Genomic DNA, 23448 nt, shown 5'->3' on the forward strand with positions numbered 1-23448 from the left:
GTGATCCTCCCGCCTCTGCCTCCCGAAGTGCTGGGATTACAGGCATGAGCCACTGCGCCCAGCTTTGCCTGGCTAATTTCTAAAAAAATTTTGTGGCCAGGCACGGTGGCTCACACCTGTATCAGACTTTGGGAGGCCAAGGTGGGCAGGTCACCTGAGGTTGGTAGTTCGAGACCAGCCTGACCAACATGGAGAAACCCCTTCTCTACTAAAGATACAAAATTAGCCAGGCGTGGTGGCGCATGCTGTAATCCCAGCTACTGGGGTGGCTGAGGCAGGAGAATCTCTTGAACCCAGGAGGCAGAGGTTGTGGTGAGCCGAGATTGCGCCATTGCACTCCAGCCTGGGCAGCAACAATGAAACTCCGTCTCAAAAAAAAAAAAAATTTTAGTAGAGATGGGAAGTCTCACTATGTTGCCCAGGCTGGTCTTGAACTCCTGGGCCCAAGCCATGCTCCCACCTTGGCCTACCAAAGTGTTGGGATTGCAGGTGTGAGCCACCGCACCCAGCCTAATTGCTTAGGTTTTATAGAGTAGTTTAGGAATTGTTTCTCTTTAGCTGAAAATACACATTTCAGCTGATACATGTATTTATAAATAATAACACTGAGGTAGAAAAACCTGCCTTATCCTTTTAATTAACTGCTTTGAGAAGGGCTAACTGATCAGTTAGCAGTTGAATATGACAATATAGTAGTTTCATTACTCAAAACAGTAAAAAGCTCAATAAGTTAAGCATACAGACATACAAATATGAAGAGTGCTTTTTTCCTCTTCTATTTTTGTTGGCTAGTTGTTGGGGAATTGATGAATTTTGTTATATCTGAGGAACGAAATTGTTTGGTATTTTTGGTGGGAAGAGAAGAGCTGAGCCACCTTAAAAATGTTTTTTCTTGGCCAGGCATGGTGGCTGAGCTCAGACAGTCCACCTGCCTCGGCCTCCCAAAGTGCTAGGATTACAGGCATAAGTAACCACACCCGACCGATAAAAATGTTTTTTCTTGGCTGGGCGCGGTGGCTCACGCCTGTAACCCCAGCACTTTGAGAGGCCACGGTGGGTGAGTCACGGGGTCAGGAGTTCGAAACCAGCCTGGCCAACATAGTGAAACCCCGTCTCTCTGAAAATACAAAAATTAGCTGGGCGTGGTGGTGCATGCCTGTAATCCCAGCTACTCAGGAGGCTGAGGCAGGAGAATTGCTTGAACCCGGGAGGTGGAGGTTGCAGTGAGCTGAGATCAGGCCACTGCACTCCAGCCTAGGCAACAGAGTAAGACTCCATCTCAGAAAAAAAAAAAAAAAAATTTCTTGTATTTGTTAAGTAATCAGTATTCTTCAGCTTTCCTCATACTTGCTTGTATCCCAGCCACCTAAATAAAACCAATTTAAGCTTCACAGAATATTAACGGAAGTGAGAAAATACAGAGGTGTAGCCAGAAGGAATGCAGTCCTTTCCCTTTTCCAGTGGGTCCCAGTCTCCCAAGGAGAAAGGCAGGATTTCCTAAGAATGTTTCGGGAGTAATCACAGGTTTAAGAAGTAAATCCTGGCTGGTCGCAGTGGCTCACACCTATAATCGCAGCACTTTAGGAGGCCGAGGTGGGCGGATCACGAGGTCAAGATACTGAGACCATCCTGGCCATCATGGTGAAATCCCATCTCTACTAAAAATACAAAAATTAGCTGGGCATGGTGGCACACTCCTGTAGCCCAAGCTACTTGGGAGACTGAGGTAGGAGAATCGGTTGAACCTGGGAGGGAGGCGGAGGTTGTAGTGAACCGACATCGTACCACTGCACTCCAGCCTGGCTACAGAGTGAGACTCTATCTCAAAAAAAAAAAGTAAATCCTTTAGCATTCATTGTTCTGTTTTTATTTCCTACAATAGCAAGCCAGCTGACATGGTCACAGATGCTTTGACTAGCAAGGCCCCTGGGCTTACAGAAGGAGAAAGCTGATTATGTAGTTTTCCTATAACCACCACCCATCCCCCAGATACTCACAGGTATCCTAGCCTAGCTGGTCCCTTTTCTTGCAGGCCTGGCATTTACCCTTTCACGGGTTTTAGCACAACATTTATTATTTTTTTGAAACTGCATTAACTAGTAGTATTCATGCAGAATACTTGGAAAATTCAGGAAAGCACCACCAGTGTTGTGGGTTAAATTGTGTCTGCTGAAAATATATGTAGAAGTCCTAGCCTGTAATACCTGAATATGACCGTATTTGGAAATGAGGTCTTTGCAGATGTAATAAAGTCAAGATGAGATAATTAGATAGGGCCTTAATCCAATATGACTGTTTCTCTTTCGCCCAGGCTAGAGTGCAGTGGGGCAATTGTGGCTCATTGCATCCTCTGCCTCTTTGGTTCTAGTGATTCTCCTGCCTCAGCAGCTGGGATTACAGGCGTGTGCCACCATGTGCAGCTAATTTTTGTATTTTTAGTAGAGATGGGGTTTCACTATACTGGCCAGGCTGGTCTCGAACTCCCGACCTCAAGTGATCTACCCACCTCAGCCTCCTAGAGTGCTGGAATTACAGCCATGAGCCACCATGTCCAGCCCAATATGACTGTTCTTATAAAAAGAGGAGAGAAAGACATAAAGGGAAGATGGCCATATGGCGATGACAGAAACACATATTGGAGTAATAAAGCTGCAAGACAAGGAACAGCAGGGATTGATGATGACAACCAGAAGCTAGGAAGAGGCAAGGAGGGATTCTCCCCTATAGGTTTCTTTTTTTTTTTTTTTTTTTTTGAGACGGAGTCTCGCTCTGTCGCCCAGCCCAGGCTGGAGTGCAGTGGCCCGATCTCGGCTCACTGCAAGCTCCGCCTCCCGGGTTCACGCCATTCTCCTGCCTCAGCCTCCCGAGTAGCTGGGACTACAGGCGCCCACAACCGCGCCCGGCTAATTTTTTGTAATTTTTAGTAGAGACGGGGTTTCACCGTGATCTCGATCTCCTGACCTTGTGATCCGCCCGCCTCGGCCTCCCAAAGTGCTGGGATTACAGGCTTGAGCCACCGCGCCCGGCCTCCCCTATAGGTTTCAAAGGAATGTGGCCTTGCTGACACCCTGATCTTGGACTTCCAGACTTTAGAATTGTGAGACAATAGATTTGTATGTTTTTAATTTGTTTTTTGTTTTGTTTTGTTTTGAGACAAAGTGAGTCTCTGTTGCCCAGGCTGGAGTACGGTGGCATGATCTCGGTTCACGGCACCCTCTGCCTCCCGGGTTCAAGCGATTCTCCTGTCTCAGCCTCCCTAGTAGCTGGGACTACAGGCACCCACCACCATGCCTGGCTAATTTTTGTATTTTTAGTAGAGACGGAGTTTCACCATATTGCTCAGGCTGGTCTCGAACTCCTGACCTCAGGTGACCCACCTCAGCCTCCCAAAGTGCTGGGATTACAGGCGTGAGCCACTGTACCTGGCCTTGTTTTTTTTTTTTTTAAGTCAGTTTGTGGTATTTTGTTATCACAGCTCTAAGAAACTAATACATCTAAGAAAAACATTCGGTCAGGGACTGCCCATATTAATGTTTTGATATATAATCTACCAAACTTAATTTTTTTTTTTTTTTTTTTAAATGAAACAGTTTCACTCTGTTGCCTAGGCTGGGATATAGTGGTACGATCATGGCTCACTGCAGCCTCTACCTTCCAGGCTCAGGTGATTTCCCCCAACTCTAGCCTCATGAGTAGCAGGGACTACAGGTACACACCACCAAGCCTGGCTAGTTTTTTATTTTATTTTATTTTATTTTTAAATTTAATTTAATTTAATTTTATTTTTTTGAGAGGGAGTCTTGCTCTGGCACCCAGGCTTGAGTGCAGTGTTATGATCTTGACTCACTGCCCCCTCTGCTTCCTGGGTTCAAGTGATTCTCCTGCCTCAGCCTCCCTAGTAGCTGGGACTACAGGTATGTGCCATAATGCCCAGCTAATTTTGTTCCTTTAGTAGAGATGGTGTTTCACTATGTTGGTCAGGCTGGTCTTGAACTCCTGACCTCAAGTGATCCACCCTCCTTGGCCTCCTAAAATTCTGGGATTATAGGAGTGAGCCACTGCACCCAGCCACGCCTGGCTAACTTTTGTATTTTTTTGTAGAGATGTGGTTCTGCCATGTTGCCTAGGCTGGTATCAAACTCCTGGGCTCAAGTGATCTGCCTGCCTTGGCCTCCGAAAGTGCTGAGACTACAGGTGTGAGCCACTATGTTCAGTCTTGCATATATAGTCTTTATAAATCTAGGAAGATAAAATGCAAAGGTTTAAATATATATGAAGTTTAGTGCTGTAACAGGAAAGAGTAAAGTATACATACTTCTTTTGTTCGTGATAGAGTAACTGGTACTGGATTAACCCTGTTGCCAAAACAACTAGAAAAACAGGAAAAAAATCCATATGAAAAACTTTCAAACATTGGATGAAAGGTAGCATAGGATTGGGATTCCTAAAAATGGGAAACAAGGTGAGCCCTAGAATGATTCCGGCTGTCTACCTGGAGTCACTTATAGGAGGACTGACTCAGAGGAGGAACGAAGTTCAGCAGTGGTGGTCCTACTGAGCTGAGAAGACAGAGCTCGGAGTTGGGGCAGTAGTTGGAATATGCTGGGAAGGGTGTTATAGTAGAGGGAACAGCTATAGTGTTATAGTAGAGGGAACAGGGGTCTGGTGAGTACTGGCTGAATGTGAAGCTGTGTTTTCTTAGGGAAATTTTGTGAGCTATGCAAAGAATAACTACTGGAGTTTTTCTGTGTAGGAGATGTTCAACTCCTACTAGTTGGAGTGGAAAGACCAAGTTGAATACTGGCATAATTAGGCGTGGAACCCAGAAGGGCCACATTCCAGGGCTAAATCAGCCCTCAAAGGCCTTACTAGACCAATACTAAAAAAACTTAAAAAAAAGTCTTGAAAGGATCAAGCTGACCTACAAGCTGATTAATTGCCTGCTAGAAGAAAGGAAGAGAGCAAAATCTAGACACATATCTACAACGTTCAGCATCTGATTAAAAAAGTACTAGATATAGGAAAAGGAAAATGGTGGCTCATTACCAGGAGAAAAGTCAGTCACTATAACAGATCCCAAAATAATAAAGATATTTAAATTAATAAACAAGGACTTAAAAAAGTGATTATACAATGATGATATGAATGTTCGGAAAAAGAAAAAAGTGATTATAGGCTGGGCCAAGAGGAACCACTTCAGGCCAGGAGTTTATGATCAGTCTGAGCCTGGGCAACAAAGTGAGACCCCATCACTCTCAAAAACATGAAAAAAAAGTAATTGTATGTGCAGGGACTTGAAGGGAAATGTTAAACATAATGAGAGAAGTTTAAGCTATGAAAAAAACCAAGTGAAACCAAAAAATACAATCTTAGCAATGAATATTTTACTGGATAGGCCTTGCCGAAGATTAGACAGTTCACAAGAAAAGAACATTGAATTACAAGATACGGCAATAGAAATTATCTAGGCTTAAACAGACAGGTTGGGAAAAAGCCGGAATAAAAATGCTTCAGTGATTTGTGAGGCATTATCAACTAGTCTACTGTATGTGAACTGGAGTTACAGGAGGAGGGAGCAAAGAGAAACAGTAGAAATATAAAAGATAATCTCAAAATTTCTAAAGTTGATGAAAAATAATTCATAGATCCCAAAAACTCGTCATCTTAAATCTGATAAACTTAAAACCACACCAAGCCACATCATAATCAAGTTGCTAAGAAACAAGTAATAAACAACATCTTAAAAATTGCCAGAAGACACTTTACTTGTAGAGGAGCAAAGATAAAAGTGACTGTTGGTGTCTTAACAAACAACACAATGAAACATCTTTCAAATGCTGAGAAAAACTGTAAACCCCCTTGTGTGGTGGTGCATACCTGTAATCCCAGCACTTTGGGGGCTGAGGTAGGTGGATCTCTTGAGCCCAGGAGTTCAAGACCAACCTGGGCAATGTGGTGAAACCCTGACTCTACTAAAAATACAGAAATTAGCCAGGCATGGTTGTGCGTGCCTGTAGACCCAGCTACTTGGGAAGTTGAGGCGGGAGGATCACTTGAGTCTGAGAAGTCGAGGCTGCAGTGAGCTGATACCGAAATACTGCAGCCTGGGTGACGGAAACCCTGTCTCCAAAAATAAAAATAAATAAAACAAAACAATGTTTGCTTAAGACAGGATTTTGTATGTAGAAAGTCTTAAGGAATCTTCAAAATAAAGAATTTCATTGATCACAGGTCAATATATAAAAATGAGTTATATTTTTATATTTAAAATTATTGGGGAATGAAATTTATATTTTATGTATTTTATTTTTAGAGACAGAGTCTCATTCTGTTACCCAGGCTGCAGTGCAGTGGGCACGATCATGGCTTACTGCAGCCTCGAACTCCTAGGCTGAGGTGATCCTCTCCTCACTCTCTAGAGTAGCTGGGACTATAGATGCACATCGTCACCAGCTGATTAAGAAAAAAAATTAATTAAAAAAAAAATTTTTAAAGGCCGGGCGCGGTGGCTCAAGCCTGTAATCCCAGCACTTTGGGAGGCCGAGACCATCCTGGCTAACACGGTGAAACCCTGTCTCTACTAAAAAATACAAAAAAACTAGCCGGGCGAGGTGGCGGGCGCCTGTAGTCCCAGCTACACAGGAGGCTGAGGCAGGAGAATGGCATAAACCCGGGAGGCGGAGCTTGCAGTGAGCTGAGATCGGGCCACTGCACTCCAGCCTGGGCGGCAGAGCGAGACTCCGTCTCAAAAAAAAAAAAAAAAAAAAAAAAAAAAAAAATTTTTTTATTGAGATGGAGTCTTGGTCTTCTGTTGCCGGAGCTGGAGTGTAGTGGCGCGTTCTCAGTTCACTGCAACCTCTGCCTCCTGGGTTCAAGCCATTTTCCTGCCCCAGCCTCCCAAGTAGCTGGGATTACAGACATCTGCCACCACACCTGGCTAATTTTTTGTGTTTTTTTTTTTTTTTTTTGAGACGGAGTCTCGCTGTGTCGCCCAGGCTGGAGTGCAGTGGCCAGATCTCAGCTCACTGCAAGCTCTGTCTCCCGGGTTCTCGCCATTCTCCTGCCTCAGCCTCCCGAGTAGCCGGGACTACAGGCGCCCGCCACCTCGCCCGGCTAGTTTTTTGTATTTTTTAGTAGAGACGGGGTTTCACCGTGTTAGCCAGGATGGTCTCGAACTCCTGACCTCGTGATCCGCCTGTCTCGGCCTCCCAAAGTGCTGGGATTACAGGCTTGAGCCACCGCGCCCGGCCATTTTTTGTGTTTTTAGTAGAGACAAAGTTTCACCGTGTTGGCCAGGCTGGTCTCAAACTCCTGACCTCAAGTGATCCACCCTCCTCTGCCTCCTAAAGTGCTAGGTTTACAGGTGTGAGCCACCGCTCCTGGTCACACCAGCTAATTATTTATTTATTTATATTTTTTTGAAGAGATGACATCTTGCCACATTGCCCAGGTTGGTCTCAAACTCCTGGCCTCAAGTGATCATCTCACATGGGCCTCCCAAAGTACCACCATGCCTGACCAGTTTTCTTTGGATATGTTTCTTTCCTCTGCAATGTAACTTACTTTATTATTTAAAAAATGGGGCCGAGCACAGTGGCTCACACCTGTAATCGCAGCACTTTGAGAGGGCAAGGCAGGAGGATTGAGCTCAGGAGTTTGAGATTAGCCTGGGCAACATAGTGAGACTCCCCTCTCTACAAAATTAAAAAATACCAGCTGGGCGTGGTGGCGCACACCTGTAATCCCAGCTACTTAGGGGGCTCAACTGGGAGGATTGCTTGAGCTTGGGAGAGTGCGCCTGCAGTGAGCTGTGATTTTACCACTGTACTTCAGTCCGGGCAACAGACCAAGACCTTGTCTCAAAAAAAAAAAAAAAAGGTATCTTTAGAGGGCTTGTTTATGCGGAAATGCAGCACTTGAAAATGTGAGGTTTTGCTCCTATCTATCATGACCAAATCTGTTAAATTTCTTTTCCTCCATTTTTATGGAATCCTTCAGTTAGCCTCCTATAAAGGACAGAACTAAGACTGACAGAAATTGTTTCAAGGTAACATTTTTCCCTAATCAGTGCTTTGATCAGAATCAAATGTTTTCATGAGAGAATGCTCTATAATTGGAAGACTTTGTAAGAGCTCAGGTTAAGGTGACTTTCTGGGTGATAATTTTGGGAAAACTCGTTACATTTTTTGTATGACATTTAGGTTGTGTTCAAGGTGCACTTATATAGGTGACTAGGGTGAGCCTCCTCCTCCTCCTTTTTTCCTTTTTTTTTTTTTTTGGAGACAGGGCCTTAACTGTGTCACCCAGGCTGGAGTGCAGTGGCATGATCTCAGCTCACTGCATCCTCTACCTCCCAGGCTCAAGCAGTCCTCCCACTTCAGCCACCTGAGGAGCTGGGACTGCAGGCGCGTGCCACCAAGCCTGGCTAATTTTTGTACTTTTTGTAGCGATGGGGTTTCACCATGTTGTCCAGGCTGGTCTTGAACTCGTCGGCTTAAGGGATCTGTCCGCTTCAGCCTTCCAAAGTGCTGAGATGACAAGCATGAGCCACCACATATGGCCTGGGGTGAAACTTTTTAGGAGAAACTCATAGCTTGAGACTTGTAAGGTCAAAGGGCATGTCCCCATTTTAAAAGTGCTGTTACATTGCTGAGCAGAAAGGGTTGTGCGAACCTGTATATACACTAGCAATATAATGCCTTTTATACAGTTTTCAGTTTTCCTTTCTATGCTTACGTACATTCTGAACCCGGGCACTAGAATTTTGTATTCTATTTCATCTCCCATATCAAAGTGTTGCTGTCTACTTTGGATCTGTTTTTTGTTTGTTTGTTAGAGGCTGATGCCTTGATCAGCTTGATAGGGATATCCTCATTCACTCCCAGGAGTTAATTTTTTACCTCTGTCCTTTCCTCAGGAGTTGTAAGTTTTGTCTACTAACTGCAGAATTCCATTTTTTTCTTCAAGAGTTAAAAGAGCTGGGGGAAGTTTGGGGTTTTGGATTCCCTGGAGATTGTTGAAACCCCAGCATATAGATTCTTTTTCAGAGAAGTGTAGCTTTTAAATGGAATCCGGGTATTAGTTCCTGTACCTCAAACTCCAGTATACTGAAACTTATTTGTAACAACCTTTATATTAACTCTAATCCTCTACTGAAAAAATTTCTACAGTATTTTATAATAGAATCTCACTTATGAAGTCTGGAAATTGGACATTTTAGTTCCAACCCAGGACTCTTCTCTGCTTTTCTTTTTTTTTTTTTTGAGACGGAGTCTCACGCTGTTGCCCAGGCTGGAGTGCAGTGGCGCGATCTCGGCTCACTGCAAGCTCCGCCTCCTGGGTTCACGCCATTCTCCTGCCTCAGCCTCCTGAGTAGCTAGGACTACAGGCGCCCGCCACCGCGCCCGGCTAATTTTTTGTATTTTTAGTAGAGACGGGGTTTCACTGTGGTCTCGATCTCCTGACCTTGTGATCCGCCCGCCTCGGCCTCCCAAAGTGCTGGGATTACAGGCTTGAGCCACCGCGCCCGGCCTTCTTCTCTGCTTTTCTACAACAGTGCAGATGAGTCTTATTTATATAGATATTTTGGGCTAGGCATGGTGACTTATGCCTGTAATCCCAGCACTTTGCGAGGCTGAGGCAGTTGGATCACCTGTGGTCAGGAGTTCGAGACCAGCCTGGCCAACATGGTGAAACCCTCATCTCTACTAAAAAAAGAAAAAAAAAAAATACAAAACTTAGCCTGATGTGGTAGGTGCCTGTAATCCCAGCTACTCATGGGAGGCTAAGGCCTGAGAATCGCTTGAACCTGGGAGGCGGAGGTTGCAGTGAGCCGAAATTGCGCAACTGCACTCCAGCCTGGGAGATGGAACAAGACTCTGTCTCCAAAAAAAAAAAAAGAAAGATGTTTTGTTTTGCCTTTTTCAGGTGTGGACATACCAAGATCGCCAGTGTGTCCTGAGTACCTTAGCACAGTTGCTCTTGGATAAGGACTGTACTGTGCTGGTTGGTCGCCACCTTCGCCCTCTCCTTTTGGATTTGCTGGAAAGGAATGCCGAAGCCATTAAAGCTGGAGGCCAAATCAACCATGATCTGCATGAACGGCTCTGTGTGTCGATGAGCAAACTCATCGGTAACCATCCTGATGTCCTCCCGTGAGTAGCAATTTTATTATTCACATTTCTCCTTCAGGTGATAGAACCTACTGTCTCCTGGGATGTAAGGGAGTCTGAGCTGAAAAGGGAAAACAAATACAGAAAGAAGAGAGATAAATAGTATTGTTTTATAAAAAGAGTCACAGCAGAATCCATTTATCCAGCTTAGTTTAGTGAGCATTTACTAGTTTTCTCTTAAATCTTGGCCATCAGAACAGACCTGGAAAGATGGTCAGGATATGTCCCCAATACTCTCAAGGATTGTATCATGTGGCAAGACATGCATATACAGTGGAGTAAATGAGGTTTAACTGAGATTCTTATAGCATCCACCTCTAATGGGAAAGATTCCTTGCTTATTAGAGCAGCTGAAGGAGTGGATTAGAAGAGCTGTAGTATCCCTTCCAAATTCTATGAATTTATCTGAATTAGTGTACTAAGAGCTGTGTTAGAGCTGGGTTTTAATGTGACTTTTAAAGTGATAGTAAAATATGGTTTGTGAGGCGTAGTCAAAAGAGGCAGCAAAACTGAGTGTCAGGGGTTTTTAAATTGAGAAGATTTTTTAAGCTATCGCTCTAAAAATGATTAATATTCTGTATACTAATAGGACATTTCTTTCTTCTTTTTTTTTTTTTGAGACGGAGTCCCCCTCTATCACCAGGCTGGAGTGCAGTGGCATGACCTCTGCTCCCTGCAACCTCCACCTCCCTCCTGGGTTCAACTGATTATCCTGCCTCAGCCTCCTAAGTAGCCAGGACTACGGGCGCACGCCACCACGCCCAGCTGATTTTTGTATTTTTAGTAGAGATGGGGTTTCACCATGTTGGCCAGGATGGTCTCAATCTCTTGACCTCGTGATCTGCCTGCCTCAGCCTCCCAAAGTGCTGGGATTACAGGTGTGAGCTACTGTGCCCGGCCAACAGGACGTTTCTTATATCCAATGTTTTATTTATTAGTCTTCATCAGTACAATAAATACACTTTGGCTTTCTTGGAAGTATGATATCTAATCTGGTCCTTGAATGAGGAAATAAGAAACGAAGACTTGGGGGGAGAACACTGTTGGTATGAGTTTTTCTAAAAGGGGATGAGAAAAAAATGGACCTGGTTTAATGGAACTAGAAAATATACAGCCAAGTAAAGATCAGGACTCTGAGAACATTCCTGGCTTTCTCTCTTTTGATATGTCAGGTATCAAAGTTCTGTCTTATAAAAAATTATGCAATTTGTTCCTTGCTTTCTTTTCACCTTGATTAAACTTGTGCTCCCAAATTCCCTCAGCTATAGCTTTGGAGACAGTTTCAGAAGGTTAGAATGACACAATAGGTGTTGATTATTTTCTTTTTTTTTCTTTCTGAAGCAGTCTCACTCTGTCGCCCAGGCTGGAGTGCAGTGGCACGATCTCGCCTCACTGCAACCTCCTCCTCCTGGGTTCAAGTGATTCTCGCGCCTCAGTCTCCTGAATAGCTGGGACTACAGATGCACATCACTATACTTGGCTGATTTTTTTTTTTCTGAGACAGGGTCTCACTCTGTCACCCAGTCTGGAGTGCAGTGGCACAATCTTGGCTCATTGCAACCTCCGCCTCCCGGTTCAAGTGATTGTCCCACCATCACGCCCCGCTAATTTTTGTGTTTTCTTTTGTTTTGTTTTTTTGAGACCAAGTCTCACTCTGTCACCTAGGCTGGAGTGCAGTGGTGTGGTCTTGGCTCACTGCAACCTCTGCCTCCCGGGTTAAGCGATTCTCCCACCTCACCCCCACTCCAAGTAGCTGGGACTACAGGTGCGTGCCACCCCACCTGGCTAATATTTGTATTTTTAGTAGAGATGGGGTTTCACTATGTTGGCCAGGCTGGTCTTGAACTCCTGACCTCATGATCTGCCTACCTCGGCCTCCCAAATTGCTGGGATTATAGGTGTAAGCCACTGTGCCTGGCCTAACTTTTGTATTTTTTTGGGTTTTCACCATGTTGTCCAGGCCAGTCTTGAACTCCTGGCCTCAAGTGATCTGCCTGCCTCGGCCTCCCAAAGTGCTGGGATTACAGGCATGAGCTACCACACCCAGAGATTATTTTCCTTTAATGTTATGTCAGAGTGTAACATTATTTCTAAATTTTACCTATACTGACTTGACCAGCACCTGCTATGAATCGTGTCTGCAGTACACAGAAGTATCCTGGACTAGTAAAGAAGAAAATACAGTTCCTTTTCCTCTACATTTGCAGAACACATCACTTCTAACACCAGATGTGTGACTTTTTACCTGTGTCTATCAATTGTCTGACACCGGTTTGGTAGCCTACAATTCAGTTCAACTCTGAGATTATCTATCTGGAGTTAGTACTGACCCCACAGGTTAAGGATTCAGTCCCACAAGAGTATCTCACCATTCCTCCCCTGCACACCCCCTCTCTAGACAAGAATCTCAAGTCTAGGTTATCATATATGCATCTGACCAAAAGGCTATAAATCAGAGACTTCCTTGACCTACCTCTTCAGGTTTGATTATTTGCTAAAATGGCTCACAGAACTCAGGAAAACAGTTTCTTTACCAGATTATAAGTGTATTAGAAAAGGATACGACTCAGGAAGAGCCAGTTAGATGCACAGGACAAGGCATGGGGGGAGGGGACAGTAAGCATCTATGCCCCCCGCCAGCTGCAGCACCCTCTCAGCACCTCCATTTGTTTACTACCCTGAAAGCTCTCGGGACCCCATTTATTTTTGTTGTTGTTGTTGTTTTGAGACGGAGTTTCGCTCTTGTTGCTCAGGCTGGACTTCAGTGGCGCGATCTCATGTCACCGCAACCTCCGCCTCCCAGGTTCAAGTGATTCTCCTCCCTCAGCCTCCCGAGTAGCTGGGATTACAGGCATGTGCCACCATGCCTGGCTAATTTTGTAGTTTTAGTAGAACGGGGTTTCTCCATGTTGGTCAGACTGGTTTCAAACTCCCGACCTCAGGTGATCCGCCCGCCTAGGCCTTCTAAAGTGCTGGGATTACAGATGTGAGCCACTGCACCCGACTTGGGTTTTTTTGTTTTTTTTAATGGCTATTTCATTAGGAAGGCATGATTAATTATATCTTTTTCTTTTTTTTTTTTTTTTTTTTTTTTTGGAGGCGGAGTTTCACTCTCGTTGCCCAGGCTGGAGTGCAATGGCACGATCTCGGCTCACCGCAACCTCCGCCTCCCAGGTTCAAGCAATTCTCCTGCCTCAGCCTCCCTAGTAGCAGGGATTACAGGCATATGCCACCAGACCCAGCTAATTTTGTATTTTTTAGAAACAAGATTTCACCATGTTGGCCAGGCTGGTCTCAAACTCCCGACCTCAGGCGATCCACCCGCCTCAGAGTCCCAAAGTGCTGGGATTACAGGCGTGAGCCACTGCGCCCGGCATTGATTATATCTTTGACCATTGGAGATCATCTTAACCTTCATCCCCTCTCTCTTCTCTGGCAGTTGGGCTGAAAGTTTTAACTCTATTATCACTTGGTTGGTTCTCCTGGCAACCAACCTGTGGCCCTCCCCCCCCCACCACCCTCCCTGCTCCTTAGGGACTTTCCCATTGTCACCTCATTAACATAAACTCAGGTGTGATTGAAAGGGGGTTGAATAACAAAAGAATAGCTCTTACTGCATTGGCAATTACAATTCCTGGAGCTCTGTCCTGGAACCAGATTGAAAACTAAACATATATCACAAATAAGCTCAAGTTTTTAACAAAATTTAAGTTTCATTCTTAAAAATGTGTATACACGGCCGGGCGCGGTGGCTCAAGCCTGTAATCCCAGCACTTTGGGAGGCTGAGGCGGGCGGATCACGAGGTCAGGAGATTGAGACCATCCTGGCGAACACGGTGAAACCCCGTCTCTACTAAAAAATACAAAAAAAAAAAAAACTAGCCGGGCGAGGTGGCGGGCGCCTGTAGTCCCAGCTACTCGGGAGGCCGAGGCAGGAGAATGGCGTAAACCCGGGAGGCAGAGCTTGCAGTGAGCTGAGATCCGGCCACTGCACTCCAGCCTGGGCGACAGAGCAAGACTCTGTCTCAAAAAAAAAAAAAAAAAAAAAATGTGTATACACTTTTTTCCCGTTGTGGTAGGAAAATGCATAAAATTGATCACTTTTACTATTTTTTTTTTTTGGAGACGGAGTTTCGTTCTTGTTGTCCAGGCTGGAATGCAATGGCTCACTGCAATTTCCACCTTCCAGGTTCAAGTGATTCTCCTGCCTCAGCCTCCAAAGTAGCTGGCATCATGGGCATGTGCCACCACACCTGGCTAATTTTGTATTTTTAGTAGAGGTGGGGATTTCACCATATTGGCCAGGCTGGTCTTGAACTCCTGACCTTAGGTGATCCACCCGCATCGGCCTCCCAAAGTGTTGGAATTGCAGGTGTGAGCCACTGCCCCCGGTCCAACTTTACTATTTTTAAGTGTACAGTTTATTTGGATTGCGTTTTAGATTAATTTCTTGGTTTCAGTTTTGCATCTGCTGCTGGTTTGTGCTGGGCACGTGTCCCACATCAGTGCTGTCTGTCTTTTGATTGGTAAGAGCAATAGTGGGTGGGCCCAGTCACAGCCTTTATGAAGAATAGCAGATGGATTGTTGTGCTGGAGCATGCACTTTCTTTTCAAAGACATAGTCCGTGTGTAAGGTACTGTATCTATGTGACCAGTCATGCAGCCATACAGCAGAATGAGGGACCAAAATAGTTCTGCTCTTACACATTTTAGTTAAAAACTGTATCTAGAAATGCTTAAAGGTAACATCTTGTTTGGTTTTAGACTTTTCTTCCTCTCCAAGAACTACTTTATTCTCACTGTATCCCTGTGAGGAAAATAATGTCCTAGTAGTATAATACCTATTTCCCCTTTTCTTCTTTTAGTTCCAGAAGTGATATATTCAAATAACATTCAACAATACAGAATGGTAGGAAGCTAAAGGTCTTCTCCACCCTGAAACCATACCCTCCAAAGATAGCTGGTATTAATATTTTGGTATGTTTTCTCCCCAATGTCTTTCCTCACTCTTGCACACATCAGAGTATACACACAAGTACATTAATATGCACGCATTTTAAATATGGCTTTATTGAGATAGTTTCTATATTATAAAAGTACAATTCAGTGGTTTTAGTATTTTCATCAATATATTGCAGTCATCACTACAGTCAATTGCTTTTATTTTTTATTTTTAGCTCGTGCTAAATTATTTTCAAAAATTTTAACTCAGGCATCTTGTTATAAAAACTTGCTACTCATACATAAACTAATATGAACTTAAAATTCATCATACAGGCCGGGCGCGGTGGCTCAAGCCTGTAATCCCAGCACTTTGGGAGGCCGAGACGGGCGGATCACAAGGTCAGGAGATCGAGACCATCCTGGCTAACCCGGTGAAACCCCGTCTCTACTAAAAAATACAAAAAAAACTAGCCGGGTGAGGTTGCGGGCGCCTGTAGTCCCAGCTACTCGGGAGGCTGAGGCAGGAGAATGGCGTAAACCCGGGAGGCGGAGCTTGCAGTGAGCTGAGATCTGGCCACTGCACTCCAGCCTGGGCGACAGAGCAAGACTCCATCTCAAAAAAAAAAAAAAATTATAAATTTGCTTCACTTTTTTTTTTTGAGACGGAGTTTTGCTCTTATTACCTGGGCCGGAGTGTAGTGGCGCCATCTAGGCTCACCGCAACCTCCGCCTCCCAGGTTCAAGTGATTCTTCTGCCTCAGCCTCCCAAGTAGGTGGGATCACCACCACACATGGCTAATTTTGTTTTTTTAGTAGAGATGGGGTTTCTCCATGTTGGTCAGGCTGGTCTCGAACTCCCAACCTCAGGTGATCCACCTGTCTTGGCCTCTTAAAGTGCTGAGATTACAGGCATGAGCCACTGCACCCAGCCTACTTCACTTTTTAATTTGACTTTCTAGTAAATCTTCCTTTTTTTTTTTTTTGAGATGGAGTCTCTCTCTGTCGCCCAGGCTGGAGTGCAGTGGTGCTATCTTGGCTCACTGCAAGCTCCGCCTCCTGGGTTCATGTCATTCTCTTGCCTCAGTCTCCCGAGTAGCTGGGACTACAGGCACCTGCCATCATACCCAGCTAATTTTTTTTTTGTATTTTTAGTAGAGACGGGGTTTCACCATGTTAGCCAGGATGGTCTCGATCTCCTGACCTCATGATCCACCTGCCTCAGCCTCCCAAAGTGCTGGGATTACAGGCGTGAGCCACCATGCCCGGCCGACTTTCTAGTAAATCTTTAGCTTCTCTGCTTTTGGGTGGTGTGTAGGGAGATCCTCTTTTACTTGGATTAAGAGCATCATTCATTAATGAGCATCTCATATTGGCAGTAGGCCTTAGACCTAGTATTGATGCTGCCTTCTGTTTTGTCATTTTTAATTCAAACCCACCCCGTAATAGCCACCACTGAAGGCAGATTTTGGTAGACTTTGAAAAACTTGAGGTTTTACTTGAAGTTCCATATGCTTCATGGCTTGCAAAACATAATGGCCTACGAATCCCATGGCAGCAAATCAGTCCAACTGCTACTACTGTACTGGCCACAGCTCCAGCTGGGTTCCCCTGCCTGCACTAGGAATGTGAATCATCCCAGCCCAGAGATTGCGGCCAACAACCACGTACCTTTATCGGGGAACAACACAGCCACCGACCACAGTCCATTTTTGAACATTTGTACACAATTTTTTAAGATAGAAATTTTTTTTTTAAGGTGGAGTCTCGCTCTGTCTCCAGGCTGGAGTGTAGTGGCGTGATCTTGGCTCACTGCAACCTCTGCCTCCCTCCCGGGTTCAAGCGATTCTCCTGCCTCAGCCTCCCAGTTAACTAGGACTACAGGCATATGCCACCACACCCAGCTAATTTTTGTATTTTTAGTAGAGACGGGGTTTTACCACATTGGCCAGGATGGTCTCGATCTCTTGACCTTGTGATCCGCCTGCCTTGGCCTCCCAAAGTGCTGGGATTACAGGCGTGAGCCACTTCGCCTGACCAGAAATTTTTTTTGTTGTTGTTGAGATGGAATTTCACTCTCATTGCCCATGCTGGAGTGCAATGGTGCCATCTCAGCTCATCGCAACCTTCGCCTCCCAGGTCGAAGCGATTCTTCTGCCTCAGCCTCCCGAGTAGCTGGGATTACAGGCTTGCGTCACCACGCCTGGCTAATTTTGTATTTTTAGTAGACATGGGGTTTCTCCATGTCGGTCAGGCTGGTCTCGAACTCCTGACCTCAGGTGATCCATCTGCCTTAGCCTCCCAAAGTGCTGGGATTACAGGTGTGAGCCACTGCACCCAGCCCAGAAATTTTTATAAAATTAAAAACAAACATGTAATGCATGCTAATTATTTTTATTTTTTAATACTTAATTTAGAGCCATTTTAGGCTCACAGCAAAATTGAGAGGAAGGTACAGAGATTTCCCATATACACACTGTACCCACACACACATGCACAGCCTCCCCATTATCAGCATCTCCCATCAGACTTGTGCATTTTTTACAATTGATGAGCCTACTCGAAGTCTACCCGATTACATTAAGGTTCATTAGGATTAGTGTTAATTATTCTTTCAGTGTTTGGTAGAATTCCCTAGTGTACTCATCAAGCTTTTCTCTAGTGCAGTCTAGGCTTTTCTTTGATGGGAAGTTTTTGATTACTGACTAAATCTGCTTACTAGTTACTTAGTGATCTGTACATATTTTCCATTTCTTTATAATGTTCGAAGTTTTTTTTTTTTTTTTTTTTTTTTTGAGACGGAGTCTCCCTCTGTCGCCCAGGCTGGAGTGCAGTGGCCGGATCTCAGCTCACTGCAAGCTCCGCCTCCCGGGTTCGGGCCATTCTCCTGTCTCAGCCTCCTGAGTAGCTAGGACTACAGGCGCCCGCCACCTCGCCCGGCTAGTTTTTTGTATTTTTTAGTAGAGACGGGGTTTCACCGTGTTAGCCAGGATGGTCTCGATCTCCTGACCTAGTGATCCGCCCGTCTCGGCCTCCCAAAGTGCTGGGATTACAGGCTTGAGCCACCGCGCCCGGCCTCGAAGTTTTTTTTGAGACAGAGTTTTACTCTTGTCGCCCAGGCTGGAGTGCAATGGCATGATCTCGGCTCACTGTAACCTCCGTCTCAGGCTCAAGTGATTCTCCTGCCTCAGCCTCCTGAGTAGCTGGGATTACAGGCATGCACCACCACACCCGGCTAATTTTGTGTTTTTAGTAGAGACGGAGTTTTACCATGTTGGCCAGGCAGGTCTTGAACTCCTTACCTAAAGTGATCCTCCCACCTCAGCCTCCCAAAGTGCTGGGATTTCAGGTGTGAGCCACTGTGCCTGGCCTTGTTCAAAGTTTTAATAATATTTTTTATTTCCATGGCATTGGTTATATAATATAATGTCCCCTCTTGTGTCGCCCAGGCTTGAGTGCAGTGGTGTGATCTCACCTCACTGCAACCTCCCTTTCCTGGGTTCAGGCGATTCTCCTGCTTCAACGTCCCAAATAGCTGGAATTACAGGCATGGGCCACCACCACGCCCGGCTAATTCTGTGTTTTTAGTATAGATGGGTTTCACCATATTGGTCCAGCTGTCTAGAACTCCTGACCTCAGGTGATCCACCCACCTCAGCCTCCCAAAGTGCTGGAATTACAGGTGTGAGCCACCACACCCAGTCTTTTATTTCTGATTTTAGTTCATTCGAATCTTTTTTATCTTAGTTAATCTAGCAAAGGGTTTGCAGTTCATTTACTTATTTTGAGACAAGGTCTTGCTCTGTCATCCAGGCTGGAATGCAGTGGCACCTTCATAGTTCATTGTAACCTTGAACCTGGCAAATGATCTTCCAGCTTCAGGCTCCTGAATAGGCTTCAGGCTCCACTATACCCCGCTAATTTTTTTTTTATTTTTCGTAGGAATGAGGTCTCACTATGTTGCCCAGGCTTGTCCTCTTCATTCATTAAGGTGTAACTTAAGCATCTCTTCTTGATTCTCCCCAGATTCAGTTGACTCTTGTGTGTGTATGTCTCTTAGTGTTTCTAAAAGTGGCTGTCTTCCTTACTAGGCAGCAAACTCCTCAAGAAAAGTATCTCTTTGGTTTTGAATCCCAGTTGTTAACACGGTATTTGGCTCATAGAACTGAATAAATGTTTGTTGGAAATGAGTGCCTTTTCGGTTGTAAACACTTTAAGTACCCCCTACTTTTGTAGGTAATTACTTTAGATTTTTGTATCCTCTTAGTCAGAATTATCTCATGCTGTTGTCCTGGTTCCTGAAATTGAACAGGATACAATTTTAGGACTAGGTAGCTTCAGCATTCATTCCCCTGCTTTCTCAGACCTTTGGGAGTTCTGTTCTGTGGTTTGGTCAAAGTAGACAGATGTGTTCTATGATATTCTCAGCAATCAACGAAAATATAGATACTCCTTGTTGAAAATAGCTTAAGTTGAAAATGCATTTAATACTCTGATAAACTATTAAAAAGCAGAAAAATTAAGTCCAACCATTGTTAAGTTGGGGATGTCTGTATTCTTTGTGTTTGAAGGTTTGCCCTGAGGTATTTCAAGGACACATCCCCAGTCTTTCAAAGACTATTCCTGGAGAGTTCAGATGCTAATCCAGTCCGCTATGGACGTAGGAGGATGAAGCTCCGGGACCTAATGGAAGCAGCCTACAAGTTTCTGCAGCAGGAGCAGTCTGTGTTCCGGGAGCTCTGGGACTGGAGTGTGTGTGTCCCTCTCCTCAGAAGCCATGACACCTTGGTTCGCTGGTGCGTAGCTGTTTTTTTTGCACTTCTAGTGTGGGGATGGTACAGGGCATGTGTGGAGTTGTGTGTGTCTCGAGGGAAAGGAAACCATTTAAACTTCGTTAATTTTGTTCTTGTGGCTTTTGGGGTTTTACTTTCTTTAATAATGTGTCATTGCAGAGGAAAATGAGATGATATGGAGTCTCACCTTTTTCATGTTCCATCAAGTAAATCCATTGTGCCTGATTTATATTTTCTCTTCTTAATTGTGTTGTAATAATGGAGATTTCCTTTTCTAGTGTTCAGTTGGCTAGTGAATTTTATTCTTTATAATTAACTGTAGAAAAACTGAATTTACATACTTTCTTTTTCCCTAGGTATACAGCCAATTGTCTTGCTTTGGTCACCTGTATGAATGAAGAGCACAAGTTATCATTTCTTAAGAAGATATTTAATAGTGATGAATTGATCCATTTCAGGTTGAGGTAAGCCGGAACCTTCATGGAGGTATTGCTATAGCATTTCTTTATTTTTTATTTTTTGTTTTTTCTTGGGGCGACAGGCCAGAGGTGACTGCAGGTCTTGCTGTTGCACTTCTGAGTGATAAGGTAATTGACGAGACTCTCCTTTCTCTTAGGTTGTTAGAAGAGGCCCAGTTGCAGGATTTGGAGAAGGCCTTGGTTTTGGCCAATCCAGAAGCCTCCCTTTGGTGTAAGGAGAAGGAGCTGCAGTACTTACAGGGACACCTTGTTTCGTCTGACCTCTCCCCTAGGGTGACAGCTGTTTGTGGTGTGGTACTGCCTGGGCAGCCGCCAGCCCCTGGAGAGCTGGTATGTTGGTATCAGTAGGGGGTATGTCCCCTTCCTTCCTGTCTCTTTAAATTATAGAGACAGGGTCTCACTATGTTGTCTGTGCCAGTCTGGAACCCCTGGCCTCAAGGGATCATGCCACCTCAGCCTCCCAAAGTGTTGGGATTACAGGCGTGAGCCACTGCACTCAGCCTGTCCCTGTTTAATATGACATTAGAAACTAATGGTGCCTATGTGATGCCTTTAACTTGAGCAGAGCTCATCCATATATTTTCTTGTTTGCTTACTGCAAAAACTGTGAAGTTCTGTAGCACGTTAGGATCCTATGTTGATATAATTCAAAGGCAGAATTACTTGCTGGAGTCCTTTGGACTGCTCTGTGGCAAAGACAGGCCTAGGTCTAGAGATAACTCCCAGCAGCCTCTTCTTTCAGAACTATCTCATTGTGTGAGAGTCCAGTAGCTAGTGAACTAGCCATATGCAACAAACTTCTTTCCACGAATGGCTTGAGACCAGAGACCATACTTGAACAGGCTTATAGATCATAAATCTGGCACTATTGGGAACGAGTCTCTTTTTTCCATAGCAGTCTTCAGTCAGTTGTCACTTTGTCTGATGGTCTGGAGTGCAAGTGCAGTGGCATAACCTCGGCTCACTGCAACCTCCACCCCCCAGGTTCAAGTGATTCTTCTGCCTCAGCCTCCCGAGTAGCTGGGATTACAGGTGCCCCCCACCACGCCTGGCTAATTTTTTGTATTTTTAGTTGAGACAGAATTTCACTTTGTTGGCCAACCTGGTCTCGAATGCCTGACCTGGTGATCCACCTGCCTCAGACTGCCAAAGTGCTGAGATTACAGGTGTGAGCCACTGCGCCCAGCCCACCCACTTTTCTTCTTGGAATAAGTTCTGGGTCATTTCTTGAAGCATCAGTTGGGTTCTGGTCCGTAGTATTAAAAAAAAATAGTGTAATATACATATAGGAAAATGCACATTGTCATAAGTGTAGTCAGTGATTATTCATAAACTTCATATAAATAACACCAAACACCTAGTACTTCCAAAGCTCTTTGTGTTTTTTTCTAGTTGTGAAGACCTGTCCCCTTCCCCACTCCCTCTTTATCTTGTAACCAGTATCCCATGTATCCTGTAACCAGTATCCCAACCTAGATTATGTTTAGGGCATTAGGATTTTAACATAGGGAAGGATTCTGGTTAGAATGGCCCTGCTGTTGGTTAGCATTGGGGACCCTGGGGCCGAAGTGCAGGGTAGAGTTGCGCCTGCCTGCTAAATTTTTGAGAGGGACAGCCCTGAGGAAAGTTCAAGATCTTTCAGCTCTGAATTTCTTTTAGTCCTCACGTGTTTTTAGGTAACCAGCTATATTTGAGAACTTACTACCCCTTAAAAGTTATAAATCATTCCCCTTTTCTCCCTATGTATATTGGATGCATTGTTATTATTTAAAAAGTATAAAAATTTTGATACAACATTTACCATGTTAACATTTTTAACTTTACACATTAGTTCACATTGTTATTTAACCAGTCTCTAGAAAAATTTTTTAGTTTTTTGAGATGGGGTCTCACTCTGTTGCCCAGGCTGGAGTGCAGTGCTGTGATTGTAGCTCACTGTAACTTCAAACTCCTAGGCTCAAGGGGTCCTCCCACCTCAGCCTCCTGAGTAGCTGGGACTACAGGTGTATGCCAGCATGCCTGGCTAATTTTTAAATTTTTTATAGCGACAGAGTCTCACTATGTTGTCCAGGCTAGTCTTGAACTCCTAGTCTCAAGCCATCCTCCCTCCTCAGCCTCCCAAAGTGCTGGAATTACAGGTGTAAGCCAGCCACCACATCTGACTGAGAATGTTTTCGTCTTGCAAAGCTGAAATTCTTTCTCATTAAACTTACTGGGTGCATTTTAATATTCTTTTTTACTTTTTGTTACAGAAAATGTCACACATATTCCAAAGTAGGAAGAATGGTATAGTGAATACCCACGGACCTGATAGACGTGGGTATTCAATAATTATCAGTTACCTTTCATTTATATTTTTGCATGACTTCCTCACATTATGTTACTTAGAAGCAAATACCAGGCATCATACTATTTTATATGAAAATATTTCAGTTATATACTGAATATATATATAGATATATATATACACACATAGATGTATATTTCTCTCTCTCTAAAGGAAACAAACTTGAAAAATAACCCTGGTACTGTTATTATACCTGAAAAAAAAAAAAAATTATAAGATATCCTCTCAGTGTCTATATTTCTCTGATTGTCTCCTAAATGTATTGTGTGTATTTGTGATCTCAGATGGGAAAGCCTAGAATATGGAGAAAGAAAGAAAAGAAAAATCCAACAGTAATAGATGAAGTTTGCACTTCCCCACCTTTGTGCATCAGCTTTTTTGGCTACTTAAACTTTGGAAGACTTTCTTACATTTGCCAACAAATTCTGCTTCCCTACTTCCCACGGCATCCCTTACCCCCAATAAAACGGAAAGGAAAAAAAAATCAGATCCTTGCTTTATTTTTATTTTTTTTATTTGTTTTTTTTTGAGACTGAGTTTCGCTTTTGTTGCCCAGCTGGAGTGCAGTGGCACGATCTTGGCCCTCTGCAACCTCTGCCTTCTGGGTTCAAGCGATTCTCCAGCCTCAGCTTCCCGAGTAGCTGGGATTACAGGCATATGCCACCACGTCCAGCTAATGTTTTTGTATTTTTAGTAGAAACGGGGTTTCATCACGT

The 23448-nt window shown here is 44.2% G+C and overlaps 1 protein-coding gene across 2 annotated transcripts in view; it reads left to right on the top strand.

The window, feature by feature from the left end:
• The window catches only part of LOC105496567 (midasin AAA ATPase 1), a 186540-nt gene that overhangs the window by 7476 nt on the left and 155616 nt on the right, over positions 1-23448 (top strand). For both annotated transcript variants that reach the window (XM_071096725.1, XM_071096726.1), the window contains exons 2-5: positions 9928-10154; positions 19685-19909; positions 20263-20370; positions 20523-20715. In XM_071096725.1, the coding sequence (XP_070952826.1) occupies positions 9928-10154; positions 19685-19909; positions 20263-20370; positions 20523-20715 (753 nt within the window). The remainder of the gene's footprint in view (positions 1-9927; positions 10155-19684; positions 19910-20262; positions 20371-20522; positions 20716-23448) is intronic.

The sequence above is a fragment of the Macaca nemestrina genome, chromosome 5, assembly GCF_043159975.1.
Source record: "Macaca nemestrina isolate mMacNem1 chromosome 5, mMacNem.hap1, whole genome shotgun sequence".
Classification (NCBI taxonomy): Eukaryota; Metazoa; Chordata; class Mammalia; order Primates; family Cercopithecidae; genus Macaca; species Macaca nemestrina.